Source organism: Sinohyriopsis cumingii, chromosome 4 (assembly GCF_028554795.1).
Source record: "Sinohyriopsis cumingii isolate HCF-2022 chromosome 4, ASM2855479v2, whole genome shotgun sequence".
In the NCBI taxonomy this organism is placed as follows: Eukaryota; Metazoa; Mollusca; class Bivalvia; order Unionida; family Unionidae; genus Sinohyriopsis; species Sinohyriopsis cumingii.
This window is the reverse complement of record NC_142964.1, coordinates 123,330,286-123,351,093: the sequence shown is the minus strand read 5'-3', so window position 1 is coordinate 123,351,093 and position 20,808 is coordinate 123,330,286. Positions and strand designations below refer to the sequence as shown.

At 35.0% G+C, this 20,808-nt stretch overlaps 1 protein-coding gene across 1 annotated transcript in view; it reads left to right on the top strand.

Moving 5' to 3' along the window:
• Positions 1–20,808, top strand: part of LOC149802033 (stomatin-like protein stl-1) — a 52,970-nt gene that overhangs the window by 20,068 nt on the left and 12,094 nt on the right. The window contains exons 5-7 of the mRNA XM_089956434.1: positions 2,697–2,829; positions 15,977–16,033; positions 18,630–18,722. Of these exons, the coding sequence (XP_089812560.1) occupies positions 2,697–2,829; positions 15,977–16,033; positions 18,630–18,722 (283 nt within the window). The remainder of the gene's footprint in view (positions 1–2,696; positions 2,830–15,976; positions 16,034–18,629; positions 18,723–20,808) is intronic.

Here is a 20,808-nt window from a genome sequence, read left to right as displayed (position 1 = left end):
GTTGCATTTCCTTCTTATAATCTTGCAATAGTCAACTCCAGTGTTGAGGTATCAACCATTAAAAGGGGTGGGTGAGTAGAATTTTTGAGAGAGAGAGAAGAAAGTCATGATGAAAATAAATTTAAGTTGAATATGTACATGTAAATATTATAGCCACCCAGATTATAACTGCTTTTGAATAGGGCAATTTGACATTGCTTTTCCAGGATTTTATCTTACATGGCATATAAATTGATTATTACTGTTATTGGATAGGGTAACTTGTCATTAAATTATTGTTTTTCCACAATCATACCCCTTATGCTATCTGAATTGATTATGACTATTCCTGGATAGTGCAAATTGACATTAATTAATTGTTTTTCCAGGATCTTACCTCACAGTCATTGATTAAAGTATTGTCAATTTGACTTTCCAGACAAGATGTTATGAAACTTTCCTTTCCTTACTTTAAAACTGATACAAACAATTTATCTGACAGTCTCACACTTCATTGTCTTATGTTACTTGTTTAGGCTCTAATAAACAGTAACAAAAGAAAGAGTGGAAACAACAAGCTTTGAAAAATATAACAAATAATTTATTTCCCTGGAAAAACACTGTAAAAAATGAAAAAAAAATTCCAAATGGAAGGTGATGACATGTGCTGTAGCATCTACAGTTCTTTGTAATTCCACATACAATAATATTCTGGTGTTTGAATTTCTGAATAAAATTTAAATTAATGTCTTTGTCCAAGAATTCTGTATGAGCACTCGAATATTTCCAGGAAAAAGAATTATCTTTTAGAATGCAAATAATCTGAAAAAAAATTAAAATATAACTCCATCTGGTCACAAACACACACTTTCCAGTGTAAAAGCCCAACTGCCTAATTTCATGTAGTCCAGTACAGCCTCGATTTCACTATCATTCACACATTAAAATAAATATAAAAAAAGGAGTTGTTTACATGATTTTCAGTCAAGGCCAGGAACTAGGTCAGCATAAGATACAACTAATAATCAGGTCAAACTAATTTTCTGGAAAATATCAAATTCCTAGTAAACAAAATTACATTACTTTGACATATAATGAAATTAAAAATAAAAAGATTTTAAAACTTACAAACAGTTAAATTAAATCAGATATAAATTAAATCAAATATACATAACAGTTGTTATCACTGGGAGATAAATTATTGGATATTCAGTTATGTTTGTTGATATCATTGTTTGGGGCCTTGTCGACATCTATATTTTGTTGGTATCAATATTTGTGTTGGTATCAATATTTGTGGTTTTGTCGATATCATTATTTGGGTTTGTGACATTATTTTTCTTGGTATCAATATGTGGTATTGTTGGATTGTTTTGTGACATATTCATGAATATTTCTATTTATTCAGTTTCATTATAAGCAGTCATAGTCAAAAATAGCTGTATGGAGTGTTACAGGGATGTTTCATTTTAAGCGGGATCTATTTTTATTGTGTTGCCACTGTGAAGACTGAATTCCAGTGAGAGTTTTCTCCACAGCAAGCTTATATTATTGTTGACGTAGAGAGGTTTATTAATTTGTGCTTATTAATGTGATACCTTTCATGCTGATCTTATTACTTTTCTAGATCTAGAGGCTATATTTCACAATCTGTAAAACTTGGTAAATGGGTTATATCAGTAGGATTTTGGACAACATCAGTTATCAGATTAAGAATATAATTGTTGTCGTTCAATTTTTTTTGATCAGTATGTAGTAAATTGGGTGAACAATATGTAATACATTTTGGCAGATAGTGTACATAGATTGTGTTCTCAGAATACTTTATAATCCTGCTTGGTGAAATGGTCAAATATTAAGTGATATAAGTCAGGTTGGTGGCGTAAGGTTCACTTAGGTTTCTTGTTTCATCAACCCAGACATTTGGTTGCTTTCTGTATCTTAACACAGACCTTTATTCATGAGAGTTCATGCAAAGTTACTCTTCATGGTATAATCATTTGTTGCAACATTGTTTTGTATCAAAAATATGAAGCCAAGCAAGACAGTAATGATTTTACTTATTCATTGTGTCCATTGTACAACTTGAGGTGATTGAAGCCATGAATCCACAGAGAAACAACAATGTTTAACATCTCTAGCTTGGAATATTTTTCCAGAGGGGTAGGCATGGGGGCATTTCTTGCCACTTTTAATAGCAATAATTGGGTTTATACCTCAGAAGGTTGGCATGTATGCATACATATTTTCACATGGCACCAAACTTGAGACAGCACCGGTCTAAGTGAGTGTTTTACCAATGCTCTAACCATTCACAGGTTCTTTCAGAGTCACTATAACCAGTTTCTCAGGTCTTAATAGTTCCAAAATATCTGGGTTGCAGTTCTAATACATTATCACATATTTTTATCAAACTTACATAGAGTGCATCTGAAAATGAATTTCATTCATCAGAACTGGGTCAAATTGGTCTCTTCCAGGACTGTGAACATGAAAATAATGTTATTGCTCAAAATGGACACCTTTTAACATATAGTGCCACCAAACATGTATTGAAAGTACAACCGGGGATTAATCTATATCACACACAAAAGTTAGTTGCTGTGACCTACTTTCTATAGTTTATTGAACACATATAAACATACTGATTCATGTTACATAGGGTATGTTGTTGTCATATGCTCACTGAAGACTCTTTTTGTTTCTATCAATTTCAGGCCAGTTATGGGATAGAAGAACCAGAGTTTGCCATTACTCAGTTGGCCCAGACCACCATGAGATCAGAACTTGGTAAAATATCACTGGACACAGTATTCAGAGAAAGGGAATCACTCAATGTACAAATTGTAGGTGAGTTCTTGATTAGTTTTGTAATTTTTTAATTGTCTTGGGTCACTATGCCACTACAAGAAAACAGAGCGGATCTATTAAATAACTGAGCTGTCATAAGTATGATTTTGAAGTATATTTAAAATTACAGTGTATCTGAGAAGCCATTTGTAATTTGTTTAGTCATAATTAGTTCATACAGCTTGCCATCATTATAATGTAGTAGTCAGGGTCCATTACCACTGAGGGCTGTTCCAGTAAAACATATATCCCCTGGGGATGGCACTTCCAAAAACTTCTGTAGGAGGTTGTGTTTCAAACTGTTTTGATTCTGACAGTGGAAGGTTGGTTAGGAAAATCACTTCTGTTGTGGGTTGTGTTAACAAAATGAGAAATCGCTGGTGGGGTTGTCAGAAAAAAAACCCAATATATATTTAAAATCACATATAACTCCCTCCTAGTGGTCTAATGTGAATAAAACATTGGGTCAGAAAATTATGCCAGTACACATAATTCGTATGAATTCGCGTAATTTTAAAGCAGTAATATGTGTTCCGCAAATTACGTCAACATCGCAGATATGAAACCTGTGCTTTGCACAGTATATAATGTTTATTAAACTTTTAACTTTAAAAGTGCATTTCGCAAAGTAATATACGCTGCCAGTAGCGGCCTCGCACTTATGTCGACATCCAGATAGCTGGATACTTTGGTTCAACATAAATGGCTGTTAAAATAAATTGACTGGTTCATTGTGCCCTAGAACTAGAATTTTATGGACATTTTAACCTTATTTTCATCATCATGGAAGTTTTTCAATTGCGTGATTCGAATAAGGGCCACACAGGAAACCAAAATGGCTGAATAACAGGGTTTGTCTGCAGATGACGTTTTCGGTCGGCAAATACTGGCTGGTGATGCTATGATGACAATGAATTTCATGTATATCGGTCTGTTGGACATTGGGAAAATGTCATTGGAAATACCAGTGTGTGATTTTGAGCCCAAAATTGATGTTGAGTGCGAGTCCGATGTACGAGTTGGATGGACAATATGCCAGTTATATCTATTCAAGATACCCATGTCTGAACAAGCAGACTATGGAAGTGTTGGACTTAAAACCCCAAATACAGCATTATGGAAGAGACAAAATCTGGCATAAGAGGCAGCAAAGCACCAATACAAGGAAGTGAATCTTTGGCAGTGTTCATGTTAGTGAAAAGTCAGAGGTCTTGGAAATGCTCAATCACACGTATTTGGATGCCAATTTTTTTATTGGGCATGCACTTAGGTGAGAGTCCTCTCTACACATGTAATAGGTGGGCGGCAAAATTCAAAGACTTGCCAGTCCTACTTCAGCAACCTGCTTAGTAGGAAATGTGTAGATCAGTTAGCTGTGCTGATATTTACAATGACAGAATTTAGTAGCTGAAAGCCCCCCCATGTACATGTCACCAGTATGAGTACATCAAAGGAACATGCTGCAATAGCTGGGTGGCAAGATCAAAGGCTTTGACTGGCAGATGGGTGGGAAAATCTACTGATATTTGCTGTGCTTGAACTCAGAGACAGAAAGACCCAGAGATGTACATGTGGTCATTTATAACAGTACATCAAATAAACAACTTTAGCTTAAATTATTGTGTTCATTTCCAGGTGTAGCGGAATAAGCAGTGCACGTGATCTTGAAATCATGACATGTTGAGACTTAAGACTTGAATATGTATTTTGGGGTTCAACGGCAAACTGACGAAGATTTTAATGAGATTCAGGAGAGTGCTAAAGTTGATAGAACTGATAGTTTGGATGGGACAGTAGCCAAGTTTAAGAAAGTGTGATGCCTAGCTTTGTGCTTTGAATAAGACCTTCCTTGGATTGACAAAATTCAGACTCACTCTGATGGACAAACAAGAGTTATGTCAGTGTTATAAAGAATGTAGAAATTAAACTCTATGGCAACCAATAGTTCTTATAATTTGCATAGTGTTCTGGGAGGGGACTGCAACTTTTGCTAGTGGGACTCCTATGTTTACCAAAATGGGAGTTCTGGATTCCTAGTTTTAAAATCGTTGCGAGACCTCTGGAAAACTTTTCTTTTTGGAACAGATATCCAAGAGAGAATACCCATGGGGCCATACCTGTGAGATGTTGAAAATTGCACAACCATAAAGAACATTAACTTGTTCAATCTAGTTATGCATATGCGTTTCAGACAACAGGCAACGAAAGGAGTTCTCAGCATAGAAAAATATTCATACACAGAGGAGGAGGAAGAAATTAAATTCAGAAACAATTAACAGATTAATGCTTATAGGGAACATCAGAGAATCCCCATACAACATAATTACATATGTGTAGATCTCTAGTTGGCAGAACCCCTAGGGCAATAAAAGAATAATGCGACAGACTCTTATATCATGCAGATGTATTACCAAATGAAGTACATGCTCTCTACGTGCAAAAATTAAATGACATTAAACATAAGAGACTGACTGATATTTGTAATCTCAAAGCATAATGGATAAAATTTGTCCTGTTTGTATACTTCTTCCTATGTATATTTTGACCATGGTGATATTTTCTGCAGACCTTGTGGTACTTAGTTCCAAGCCATCATTTGGTTTTTGTATTACAAATTGGATTACTATTATCTAGTACACAACAGTTTGAAGCAGTGTCATTAACTAATGATGAAATTGATGACAAAATACTTGATGCCATTCTGATATATAGATTCTTTACTACACTACTAATCTGTTCATTCTGATTTCTTTTTTTGCAATCTCCTTTAGTTTTACTGGTACCAGTACTTTTAATAAAATTGTAACTTCCATTTTCTTGCAATCTAAATATTTGTAATCATGTATTATTGTTAAAAGGTAAAATGTGCTTAGTTTTGTTGTAAAATCTAAAACTATTAATTAGCAAGGGACTAAAGTAAAAAGTGGGCCAACTTCATGTGTGCAGGAATTATTGCCATGTTACGGTGTTAGAAACAACAGAATAGTTGGACAAGATGTTTTCTGCAAAATTGTAAAACCAGCACTTGTATTGTCACCACATGTTCCATTTAAATAATATCATTATTTCTACATATTCCATTCAGTATTTTCCCAGTGGTATTAATTTTCTAATGTTGTTCGTTTCTTGTGCAATTTGTACACATCAAGAATTCTCGCAGTATCATTAAAAAACAATGTAATCTGCACCAAATTGAGTTGTTTGAGAAGAAATTCATTTTTCTAATTCAAAGATCACTGAAGGTACGAGTTCTGGCATTTAAGTCTCACATTAAATAACATTTGAAGTAGCCATGATAGTAATTTAGGATGCAACTGTGCTAATTTCACCTTTGGTATATTCAAATCTTGAACGTGATGGAGGAACATGGCTCCAAAATAAACACATCAGTTTTAGAACCTGTTCATTGACTATGAATCAAGTATATAATCCGAGTCCAAGTGAATTGTTAGAAAATTTTTTTAATTCTTCCAATAACATCGTAATTAGCTGTCAAATATGGAGTAAGCCTTTGGCCTTTCTGCCATCCCAACCAAAACCCCACCACAACCATGTGACCATGCCCAATGACATCACAGTAATAATTGCTATACAACTAGGGATGACATCTCTTTGAGTATTTTGATTTCAATAGAGCCTTAACAGAGCGGAACAGTAAGAAAGAGTAACAGATATTTAAGTGTTAGGGAGATATTTAACAATGGCTATTCCTCAAGCCACCACTTCCTCACTGGAGATCACACACACACAAAACTTCCTGAAATCCTGGCAGCATCCCTGCAGGGGAGATAACTTGACTTTTATTTGATTTTATAGGTCTCTGGTTATCCCATGGTATTTGTGTTACTTGAACATTATCTTACAGTGTGTCCAGTCAGCATGGTTAAAAAAGGCTTACAACCATTGAGAGTTGTTGAAGGACTCGCATTACTACAGATATGAAAGAACAAGAACCATGCTATAAATCAGTGAAGATAAAATATAGGAAATATGGGTTTGACTGTCCCTGATCGGTTGATAATGAAAGTAAGATTTTAGTAAAAAGAATCTTTTGAGAGCTTGTTCTACTTGTAACTGAAAAAAGTGAGGAACATTGTTTTATTAACAAAATTTCCATCCCTTTACAGACCTGAGTTTGGAAGACTCTTTACTGAAATCAGCAGCTGACTCTTTGGTGCAGTATTGAAAGCACACATTTCAAATTTGTGTAGGTCCAGAAAATGTTGCAGCTGTTATGGTTTTCTTTTCACAAAAGCTGTCATGATAGATTTGTCTATACTGATACAAATTTGATTATGAGCACTCAAAATCTTAATATAGTATTTGTAGAGGTTTACAGTAGGAACTGAATTAGTACAGCGAGTCCTGAATTTGAGTTTTGTACAGAAACATGGAATCCAAGCAGAATACATCCAGAAATGTAGAGGTTTTCAATCTTGGATTTAGTCTCCCCATTGTATATCACATTGATATGCATATTCACGGACAATTAGTATAGTAGTAGGAAACGTAAGTGACGAATTTAGATACATATCATAAACAAGACAAACAGTATGTGGAGGGGACAAGATCATAAGAACAGCCTGGAATGGAGAAATATAATAAAAACGATATGAGTAGAAGTGTGCCTCTTTTTTATGTGTGCAACATTATTTTCTCAGCTTCAGTAAGAAATTACATCAAAGAGAAGACAATAAAGGGTGTACAGTTAACTAAACCAATGTGAATTTAGCTACTTAAAAGAAGTATGAAATTGATTTTAACCTTCTGGTTATATCTGTTCAGGTCTGTTTCTGTCCATTCTGGTGATTATGTCTATTGAATCAGTATAGTTGGAAATAAATTTTCTGCCTGAGAGATGTGAATAATTTTATTTCTTGGTTTGTTGATTCTGGTTGTTGCTCAATTCAAATGCATCATTGAAAAACATTGATGCATTCTCATACTTTGTTACAAATATTTATTACAGATGCATATCTCCAGATATTGGTGAATATAGCTTGAATAACTTATAACAGTTCTAGTTGGAACATTGGACAATGTTAGAGAAACTTTAAGTGAGCTAAAATGTATCTTTTTGGCAGCACAGGATGCAGGATTGCATAAGACTTCTCATATGCTCACCATGAAAAATTAATTTGTACAGACTGATGATGACCTTTTGGTAACTGTCAGAAAAGCATAACTGACGATATTCCAAGGTCTTCAAAAATTATTAGAGTCAGAATTTATAAACTCATACAGATGTGGCAAAATGATGGACTAGTATCTTTTTGCTGCTGTTGCCACAGTTGATTAGTTGCTTGATTTAGTTTGGTTTTTTTTTTTTTGTAGTTGGGGGGCGTTTAACAATATATTAGGAAGAACCCCGAAAGACCACCAACCCAAATTGCTTGATCTGTGACAAAAACTCTCTCTGTGAGATGTGCAAGTGATGTAAATGCAAGCACTTTAGTACACTTAGGAACATGGAGCCTCTGTTGATATAATGTTTATCTCCAACAGCCAAAGTCATTTAGACATCAGATCTCGTGTTTCGGTAGATCATTATGGCCTTTACACCATTATCAGATGAAGAGAATCTGTATATGGCAGCCAGTTTTACTGCTGAAGAAAATCCAAGTACTTCTGAGGCACCAAACACCACTTATGTAGAACCACTGACCTTCCACAAGTAACTGGCAACATTCTCATTTACACATTGGAGGCAAGTAATCACATGACAGGCATCTTGTAGCACTGCCATGGAAGCCCCTCAGATCTGTATCACAAGACAAGCATCTTATACCACTCTGTCATGAAAGCTCCTCAGGCCATAGGAATAAGTCTCATATGAAAGACTAGAAGTGGGAGATAGAACCTGTGACAACTGGATTGAAAGTGTGGAATGTTACTGCTAGGCCATCAGTGATGATGAGGATGCTGTTGACAATACAGTTAACTGCAATGACATTGATTTTATGAGTAATAGTCTGGGAAAAAATGATTCCTTGACTTTCATCCCTTTTTTAAAATCTAATTAATGATATAAAAATGTTTGACTTGCTATATTTCTTTTTTTTAAAAACTTTATATTAGTCTTTCAACAAGGCAAAAAAATAAGACATCGGTAACTGAAATATAATGCTCTTTCAAGAAATGATATAGTGTAAAAGTAGGCAGAAATAATGCAACATCACTTCCACAGGCTTTAATGTTTTTTTTCTCTGACAAATCATGTATTATAAGTTTACCAAAGCATTTATTGACAAAATAATAACAAGGAATCATAGCATCTGACTACACATTTAAAGCAATACAAGATTTAACTATTATTCTATTCAAAAGCACCATGCCTGAAAACAAAGAAAAATAGCAAAACATAGTGATCACTTTAGTAAACACACAGTTTAGTAAGGATACAAATTCATGATGTCTGCATTATAATAGAAATCCCTATTATAAAATCTGTATTCATGGATGTTAAATTAGTAGGTATTAAGGGACTGATCAATGACATGTACAAATAATAAGCCACCATGAAAATTTGTGATTTCACATTATCAGAGACATACATGGCTGACAGCCAAATTTATTTATAATAGTTTGAATGAATACAAATAAAAATATGCAGTAGATTATATGATCTATAATAATTCAGTAGATTACCTCCATTCAGCTGTCCTTTAAATCGCTTGTCCCCAACCCAGTATTAAAATCGCTTCTACTGCCCACTAACCCATAGCCAGAAATTATGTTAAATATATATGCTTCTGTAGGGGGCAGTGCTTTTCAATTAAAACATATCTGATGGTGGATCATATTTTTTAAAAATTACTTCTGTTGTGGGTTGGTTGAATCTGAAAGTGCCTTCCCCCACAGAGTATATGTTTTACTGGAACAGCCCTGACTGCATTATGTACTGAACTGCATTTTACTCAAAACTGCAATATACACAGAACTGTGGTATAGCAGGTACATTGATTTTTTTAAAAAAATGGGTGCTTTGAAAAGGAAATGTAGATATATGGCTACGTTTCACATAGTTTCAACTCTTATTGTTGACCTAAGGTGCAATAGAATGTTCTGTAAAACTAACTGAAAATTCTACTAACATGTACATAAGGTTAGGACTTGAACTAAAATTGTATGGACATAATGTTTACCACGTAACAGTCATGATGAAAGTCAGGTATGCAAAATCTATACCCACAACCCTCAGGCATGGACAAAAGTCTAACACAATATAAATCAAATATACATAGCACTTCTCAGGGAAATATATTCCATCTATATTTCCAACACTTTCTTGCATTTTTCTTTAACAGATAGTCATTGTACAGCTTTATTCAGTTACGACTTTGTTGCAAATATAGTCACCATTCGCTACGTACCTGCATGGGGCCTCGTGGCTTGGGGCATTCATATCATTAATAGGTTTGTCACTTTGTGTCAGTAATGTTTGTGCTATAGAAAACCCAGCTCTGCTTCAGTTGATGCATATAGGTAAGTTTTATATTGATAATTGATAGTCATAGTGTCCACTTTGTAGTTAATAAAAGTTACACTTTAGTGACTTTACCCATATAGGCTTTTGTGCCTTTCTTACAGGTAAGTTTACACCATATATTTTATATAATAGTGTCCTCTCAGAGCTGAAAGAAAAACTTTTTCAGACACAAATCTTGAACCTTACTCAAATTCCACAAGCCCTGACTCCAATACCATGTGCCCTATTTTGTACTATTATTTTCACACAACATTGCAATTACTGTTCTTTATGTAGGAAAAGAAATAAACAAAATCATATTAAATTGACTTCTGTGTTTATTCAGATATCAAAATATTCATGTAAAACAATGTTTTCCTCTGGGTCCAGATGTCAACCATTGTTCAGTTGTTCTGTCGGCATCCTCTTGACTGATTGGCTCAATATTGTTGATGTTCTTCAGCATCCTCTTGACTGATTGGCTCAATATTGTTGATGTTCATCAGCATCCTCTTGACTCATTGGATCAATATTGTTGATGTTAATCAGTATTTGAATGTCATGCTTCATGCAGTTTCTCTGTACACTTTTGATGTTGTTCATATGAGTGAACCCCCTTTTACATTCCACTCTAAAAGGGCTCATTATTTCCAGCAACTTTACAGTTTCAGGTGTGGAGATCCTGATAATTGTGGCTTACACCTCTGTTTTTGGGACCTCAGACTGTTTTGTATCAATGCAACAGAATTACAGCTTTGATCTTGTGATAAGGTCATAAGGTTGTTGTGTGGAGATGTTAGTTGTGATAAAGGTGATAAATGCTTACCTTTTATCAATGTAAATGACAAGATCATTGACTAGGGTCAGGTTGTCTCCCCTTAATTCCATCCCATCAAAGTGCTACTCATCAAATTTGGACTCAAACTCCTGCAGTTCCAAAATAAAATGAAGTTAGATTATTTTATGATATTCTCCTCCATCTTTGAAATTTGAATAATAAGTAAATAAGTGATAAGATTGAGAAAATGTGTGAAACAATTTTTCATCAGGTTGTAAATTTCCTAAACCAAATTGATGCATGATTTAACAATTAAAGCAGTAAAATGAGAAATCTAATTCTGTAGCTGTTACTTTTCAACACCGTATAACCTTTTATTATAAATGAAGATCCGGCATATGTCAATAAGTCCTATTTGAGAGATCAATCAACAAAAGTAACATGATGAAGGCAACTTAATTTCATTTAAAATACCTCCATTTGTCTTCCACTGCAGTGTTTGAGTGATTCCATTTGTATTAAGGAAAACTCTGTGGCAGGGTATACATCATATATTAGCAGCAAATCTTCTTGAAACTTTAGGCTGAGAGATTTTAGAATCTCAGTTATCTCACACATCATATGGAGTTTCATCCTCAACTTTTTGTTACACATCTCACGCGTGTATCCCTTGGCTCTTGCTGCCTCGTTGGATGACTTCCTTTCTGCTACATGCCAAAGATGGCTAATGATTGTAATGTTTCAGCATTGCACAATAGTGGTAGAATATGTATTTTCCTTTAACAGTCTCTTTGAATCTGTAAATAGTAGTGCTTTTTCACAGCATCACGTGCTGCCAATTCCAGATTATGGGCCACACAGTGTATTGGGATTGTGCATGGGGCCTCATCCAAGATAAATCTCATTGTTCCATTTTTCAGTCCTTGCATCACATTTGCCTCGTTGAAGTTTGCACACATGATTGTTGGTTTCTTGATGCTTCTTTATCATTACCTTTATAGGCAGCCATGTGGGACCTTTAACACATGTAACTTTACACACTACAGTGAAGTAACATCCGTTCAATGGATTTATGAAGCTGGATTGATCGCTGGCTGTATATTATCTGCTCTAATTCTAATCATGGATTTTGACTCTGGGCCAGACTGAGTACTAGCAATATAAGCAATGGAAAGATGTGGATGACAACCATAGTTCTTGTCCAGTTTGCATGCATTGCCACTCAGGGAACATGTCATATATGGGTTGGGCTGAAATCATTGGGTCTTATTACTGGGAGTGCAATCACCATTCTGGTGGCCTAGCGGTTAGAGCGTCTGCCTCAGATGCAGGACATCACTTAGATCCCTGGCAGAGTAATATTAAAGACTTACAAAAATGGTACTAACAGCTGCCTCACTTGGCGCTCATCATTAAGAGTTAGTGTTAGGACTGGTCGGCCTGGTATCAGGATAATGTGACTGAGTGGGATATCATGCTACATGTCTGCGGCATGATGTCCTTGTGCTAGACATCATTATAAACTGCCACACTGCAGACATCGTAGCGATATGGCTGAAAAATTGTTAAAGATCCAAATAACACACACACACATGCTGGGAGTGAAATCAAAACAGGAAGGGAAAACACAGAAGCTGACTAACTATACAAGATGAGGATGCTGTTAGTATTCATGTTGATATGTAGATCAGTGATTTCGTGTTGGATGAGTATTGCAATCCAGAGGGCCAGGCAGACAAGAAGCAATCCGGGATATCACTTTTAGTGACAGCTACAGCCCCGAAGCACTTTTAGGGATCCATCTTTAAATCAGCTACATGTGATGCTGATTCAATATATGCGCTTTTGTTTTAACACCATTTATAATGAAGATATAACATTCAACTTGCACCACTCTGCTCATTTTTATGCATCAATGGCATCATGTGCTAAGACTTGCACACAACAGTATATTAATTTGTTTGAAAGTTATGCATAAGTAATCATTACTTCAAAACCTGGAGCTTTAATTTCCCTCTAAACATTCTTAATTTACAAATATTCTATGGGAAAAATTATTTTTGATTTATGCCAATTTCAATTTACACCATAACACCAAGAATGCATCTGTGGCCTAAATCAAGTAGTTCATTTACCACTCTTGGAGAGGACTTACTGAGTGATCATCTGGAAGTCACCATATCCCAATGGGGATAATTGTATGGTTGGCTGCCACTTCAGACAATCTTCTCCAGTACCTTCTCAGATTGTAAAGTAGTGTTGGCATCATCACATTTTTATAGAGATAGAGTATGCTCCATTGTCTTTGCTACACATGATGATGTCAAGAAGAGACTTTACGTTTTGGGTATTGATGGAAGAACTATTTTGCCCATTAATACCATAGTTTTGCCCTTCTCTTTCTCCATTAACTGATTGGTCTACAGTTCCAGAATCTGTTGATTTGCTAGTCAAGTAAGATGAACTGGTATTAAAACTGCTTCCACAGTCTGGTTGAGTAGCTGTCTTATTGGGTGCTTACACAAAAAATGCAGGACCCTAGTAACAGTAGACTTTTCATTTCACAGTAATGCCTTCATTCAAATGTTATTTGGAGATTATATAAAACACATACACTAGTGTTTTCCATAGACACCCCAACAATAGACATTGCAGACCTGGAAATGTTAATATCTTATTTAGCATAGATCGATTGGAATGTCATGGCAGTAGGCTCTGTGTTGGACTAAGTCTCACTGGCAATCTTCCAACAAGGATAACAAACTTTTTATCATCCCCCACTGTAGATACACTCTCTCAGCCTCCTTGCACTTACATCCTTCTAGGAGAGTGCATTCCTCTTCAATAGTAACTGTGGTACAGTACACATAGGGTTTGGTGCCATTCCCTATATCAAAGGGGTGATCACTCTGACTGCTACATATGTGGTCAGGCATTAGCTTATATAGCTAAAACATTAGCTTTGATTTCTGAGGTGATGGTATAGTCACTGAACATGTCTCTTGGAAAAGTCATGATTATAGTCTGTAATGTAAACTACATGTATTTTGGAGGAGTCCTAAGTATAGTCTGTAATGTACACTGTACATGCATCTTGGAAGAGTCTTGAGTATTGTCTGTAATGTTTAAGGTACACATATCTTGGAAGAGTCCTGAGTATAGTCACTGTACATGTCTCTTGGAAGAGTCCTGAGTATAGTCTGTATTGTGCACCATACATGTATCTTGGAAGAGTCCTGAGTAAATCTGTAATATATATCATACATGTCTCTTGGAGGAGTCCTGAGTATTTTCTGCAATGTAGACAGTACATATCTCTTTGAAGAGTCCTGAGTATAGTCTGTAATGTACACTGTACATGTCTTTTGGAGGAAACCTGAGTATAGTCTGTAATATATACTGTATATATCTCTTGGAGGAGTTCTGAGTATAGTCTGTAATGTACACAGTACATGTATCTTAGAAGAGTCCTGAATATAGTCTGTAATGTATACTGTGTGTGCATCTTGGAATAGTGTAATCTACACTGTACATGTCTCTTGGAAAAGTCCAAGGTATAGTCTTTTTGATTCCTATTAAAAGTTTTTTTATACTTTTTCCCAGAATCCACAAACTAAAGTGCATACTTAATTCAACAAAAGTTGGATCTATGCATTTCTTACACAGGAAATTTGGAAGCTTTTCTTGTATTGATTAACTTTGTTCCCTCTTCAGCCCACAAATCGAAACTGGCAAACAGTGCTCCAGCACATGTGCACTTCCTGACATGCCAGATTTAATTACTTGCAGGTATGTTCACATCATATTCCTGACTAACCTTGACCTGGAGTTGTCCAGCATTGAGGAAAATCCATCCTAGTCATGAACTGGTCATGCAATGCAAACAGTTCACCAGCTGTGTCAAAATCAAATGGAATTTGGGAGGAAATGTTATTTTCCAAAATGCCTACTCTTTCCTGACCGACTATTAATTGTATTCACATACATTGATTGTTGACACAAGTCAGAAGATGTCTTTTTCACTAAATGAGCTTTCAGTTTGAATGATATTTTTAGTGTATGTTTTGGACTATTTTCTATTTTAAAGAAAACTTGCAAACACAGGAATGTACATGCAATATGTGCTCACCAACACTGACCATGGCACAGAATCATGTGTCTGTTAATATGAGGTAAGAATTTACTGTTGAGAGAAGTGGACATGTCTTATGTGTTGTAGAAATTAAAAAGTATAGATAAACAGAATTGTCAAAAAATGATGTAAAAAATTGTTGGCTTGTTATATTTGCTAATAAAATGTCCCCTGTAGTACATTGTGAGCAGTATCATAAATGCTATGTTTAGACTCTCAGACTGGATTTTTTGGTTGGGTACAGTAAAATATGTATAACATATTAGTCCATTCCAAACCTGCTGTTCTTTTAAATCATTGCTGTTTTAACCCATTAATACAATCAGGCTGTGGTAAAATTATGAGGGAGTGGTTGTGATAATGGGTGAGTTGAATATCTTAATAGTCACAGGTTTGATTTAAAAGCAAGAAATTTTTTTGGGATATGTTTCATTATGTGTTAAGAAATCAAAAACCAGTTTATTTTAACTCCTGGCTTTATTACAGTTTAAAATAAAATGTTTTGAAGACTCACCTTTTCATAGAAAATGATGTGGCCTTAGAAGAGAGGGGTTAGAAGACAGTTTGCCAAACATCAACTTTATAAAGGCAGTTTATATGTGGATGAAGTGACTTATATTCTCTCTGTTGTCTATCGTTACATTTTACAGGATTATGGGTGATAACATCAGAGGTTATAACAGTGATTGTTATAAAAACAAATTGAAGACAGGTGCTTGTTTTCCATGTATGAAATTGTCTTTAATACAAAAATGCTTTATATTTTCAGAAGCCATCAACAAGGCATCAGAGGCCTGGGGTATACTATGTTTGAGATACGAAATTAGTAAGCAAAGCATTATCTTTAAGGTTTTTTAGATTTTTTTTAATAGATTAAGTGAAATTTAGTGTTATATATATGAATATTAAGTGAAATTTAGTGTTAGATATATGAATAATAAGTGAAAAATTAGTGTTAGACATATGAATATTAAGTGATAATTAGTTTAATATATATGAATATCTCTATAAATTTGCTACTACCATTTGTTAAAAGTTCAGAGCATTTGTCTCTAGGAAGCAACCGACTGGCTTTTTAAGGGAGGTAACTAGTAGCTTACAGTTGAAATTATAAGTGGAGATAATTATTGTATTAAAATTACAGTAATAGGTAAGCCAGATTGACTTGACAGTTTGACATTTCATTAGATTATATATATTTAGCTGCTGTACTATCCATTATGAACTTTGCTATCCCAAATGAGGTATGCTATCCATAATTAACTGATGTGCTATCCATTATGAACTTTGCTATCCCTAATGAGGTATGCTGTCCATAATGAACTATGCTATCCATAATTAACTGATGTGCTATCCATTATGAACTTTGCTATCCCTAATGAGGTATGCTGTCCATAATGAACTATGCTATCCTTAATTAACTGATGTGCTATCCATTATGAACTTTGCTATCCCTAATGAGGTATGCTGTCCATAATGAACTATGCTATCCATAATTAACTGATGTGCTATCCATTATGAACTTTGCTATCCATTATCCATTATGAACTTTGCTATCAATTATGAACTTTGCTATCCCTAATGAGGTATGCTGTCCATAATGAACTATGCTATCCATAATTAACTGCTGTGATATCCATTATGAAGTTTGCTATCTCTAATGAGGTATGCTGTCCATAATGAACTATGCTATCTATAATTAACTGATGTGCTATCCATTATGAACTTTGCTATCCCTAATGAGGTATGCTGTCCATAATGAACTATGCTATCCATAATTAACTGCTGTGATATCCATTATGAATTTTGCTATCCCTAATGAGGTATGCTGTCCATAATGAACTATGCTATCCTTAATGACCTGTGCTATCCATAATTAACTGCTGTGCTATCCATTATGAACTTTGCTATCCCTAATGATGTATGCTATCCATAATGACCTGTGCTATCCATAATGAGCTATGCTATCCATAATAAAATATGTTATCCTTAATGAACTATGCTATCCATAATGAATTATGCTATCCTTAATGACCTGTGTGATTCATAATGAATTATGCATTCCATTATAAACTAAGTTATCCTTAATGAGGTGTGCTATCCATAATGAACTATGCTATCCTTCATGTACTGCTATCCATAATGAACTGTTTTTCTTAATGAACTGTGCTATCCATAATGAACTATGCTATCCTTAATGTACTGCTATCCATAATGAACTATACTATCCACAGTACTATCCATAATGAACTATGCTATTGAGAATGAATTATGCTATCCTTAATTTGCTGTGATATCCTTAATGTGATGTGCTATCCCTAATGTGCTGTGCTATCAGTAATGAACTATGCTATCCATAATGAACTATTCTATACTTCATGTACTGCTATCCATAATGTGCCAGTAGATTCTCGTGGGTCGGTGGTTCTTTCTGGGGTTTTCCCGGGTTCTGCCTCCACCATTAATACTGGCCGCCATGTATAGCCTATCGTGTGCTGGAAAGTGGCATTAAACCGTACAACAACAACAACTATCCATAATGAACTATGCTATCCATAATGATCTATGCTATCGATAATGAATTATGCTATCCTTCATGTACTGCTATCCATATGAACTATGCTTTTGATAATGAATTATGCTATCTGTCATGTACTGCTATCCATAATGAACTATGCTATCTGTCATGTACTGCTATCCATAATGAACTATGCTCTCGATAATGAATTATGCTATCCTTAATGTGCTGTGCTATCCATAATGAACTATGCTATCCTTCATGTACTGCTGTCCATAATGAACTATGCTCTCGATAATGAATTATGCTATCCATAACCCATAATGAGCATGTACAAGCCTCTTTACCTTATTTTTTCAGTAGATAAGACCCAAAAATCATTAGGTCATTCTGGTCAACCTGCTCCAAATGCTATTCAATCACATAATTTGTGCAGCATACTTTGTAACAGCAAGTAATTCTCATCTTGATTATGACTTGTCTAGGTAAGTGAAGAATTCGGAGAGAAAAAAACATTTTATTGGAAGGTCTCAGCCTATGTATGACAAAATTTGGAAAGAGACTGGTGCAACCGACATAGCTGTCATTCAGTTTATATTGGTAATGTTCGAATTAATGGCAAAATTTGGACTTAGACTGGTGTAACTGACATAGCTGTCATTCAGTTTATATTGGTAATGTTCGAATTAATGGCAAAATTTGGACTTAGACTGGTGTAACTGACATAGCTGTCATTCAGTTTTTATTGGTAATGTGCGAAAGCTTACACCCAAATAAACTCCTAAAAAGATATTGAAATAGAAATCAGTCAGTGCTCATTTTGATAATTAAATATATACTGAAGTCTTTTTAATCTAACCAGTATATTTGGCACAACTCCAATGAGACCTTTCTTAACTTGCAGGAAATATAAAATTACCTCAGAGGATACAGGAGGCGATGCAGATGCAAGTGGAGGCAGAGCGGAAAAAGAGAGCAGCTATTTTAGAATCAGAAGGTTTTCCCCCCTTGAAAATAATAATATAAACTAAATGTGTGAAAAGGTTTCAATGAGGATGCAGTTTTTTGAGAATAAATAATTTTTCAGGCATGACAGGGATAGTGTATCAGCACATAAGTGACTTGTATTGGCTGGCAGTGATTATTCATATGTACCAGTTATCCCAACATTTTTTATGTTGAACAACACATATGAAAGTTATATGCTGGAACACATGTCCACCAGTTTGTTGCATCTATCTCTTACTTGCCAAACATTAGGATTTGACCATAAGTCTTACTGAAATGATGCTTATAGTAATAACTTGTAGAATCAGGGTTGCATCTAGGATCATGCAGAGATTTCTCACAAGATTTTTAATCCTATGTGGACAAAATTGCACAAAAAAATAAGAATTGTGCGCATTTTTTTGTTAAGAATGCGTTATGTTATAATTTTTTTTGCTGTAAAATTCCTGGATGTTACTCTTGGTGAATTTTGTTGTACCTGTATAGTTCTGAGTACATCGCATATTTCTGTGTGTCATGTGCTTAATTCTGATTGGTTAATAACAAGGTCAGATGAGCATGTTTGATACAGAGGCTGGCTTGGCGGGACAACATGTTAAATGGCTAAATCAGTTAAAACTGACACTTTTTCATTATTTTAACAGTAACACTCTAATAGCAGCCACCTTGGACGTGGGAGGTCGTGGGTTCGATCCCCGGCCGAGTCATACCAAAGACTTACAAAAATGGTACTAACAGCTGCCTCGCTTGGCACTCAGCATTAAGAGGTTAGTGTTAGGACTGGTCGGCCTGGTGTCAGGATAATGTGACTGGGCAGGACATGTCTGCAGCATGATGCCCCAGTGCTAGACATCACTATAAACTGCCACACTGCATACATCGTAGCAATATGACTGAAAAATTGTTAAAGCTACGTTAAAAATCCAAATCACATTACATCTAATAGCAGTCAGGGTGCAGAAGTTTCTGTCAGTAGGCACAATGACAGCAAACAGATACTTCCTTACATTAATCCCGTATTGGACAATGCTAGTGATGATGTGCTTAAAGATGGCGGTGATGAAACTAAGGGTCCATCTAACACCAAGAAAAAGGCAATAATTATAGATTATTCTAAGTGAATTAATGTGGTATTCTGAATGAATTCCAATCTTGAAAGTGTCGATTTTCCAGTATCCTGCATAATGTTGATTTGCTAACAGCCTTCATGTATCACAATGTTATAATCCAGATTGGCTTTCAGTGAATTAACAATAATCCCAAAATAGTGACTTAGTCTCAAAGTATGATTGAGCACTTTTTATTCCATTAAATAAATAGATAAATCCTCTCAGATATTTACTGAACACAACTAAAAATTGATTCCTTTAGAGACTGATGTTAAGATAGGAATAGAGAATTCCTGTTTACTTTTCCCTTCTAATAAAACCATAGTTACACGATGAGGACCAGGTTGAGCATCAAAAGTTAATTTCTAGAACATTCTAACTTGTCAACGATATCAGGTCTATTGTTAAAACTTAAGAATATGGCAAACAGCAGGTACACCAGAAGTTCCTGATGGGAAAACCAATGTTCGAAACTTGAGTTCAGATAAACACATTTACCAAGAAATAATAATAATAATTTATCATAAAGAACAGTTCCCGAATCGATTTGTTCTGCGTTTATATAAAAAAGCTGATTGTGAGAGGGGAATGAAGCGGAATTCGCACTTCTCAGAGGAATAGGTTAACATCAAGAAATAAATTGATAACTATAAAAATAAAAGAGGGTCCAGTAAATGATTTTCAGTTCCAAAGATGCTGAAGAAGTGGAGTGGTAAGAAACAGATAGGATTATTTGCCAGATTAACAAACTAAAATAGATACGTGGATACTTTGTATATTTATTGACAGAGAAGTGATGCAAAGTAATTAAATGCTTTTTAAAATTAGGTTTGCAGATATCTTTTAGTAATATTGTTATCCACCATCTGTCATTTGACATTGTTCCCCCTTCCACTATCCATAATTCCCCACTCTAGGTAGGTGTGGGGTACCTCCCCCTTTTAAGATAATTTCTGGCAGCATGTC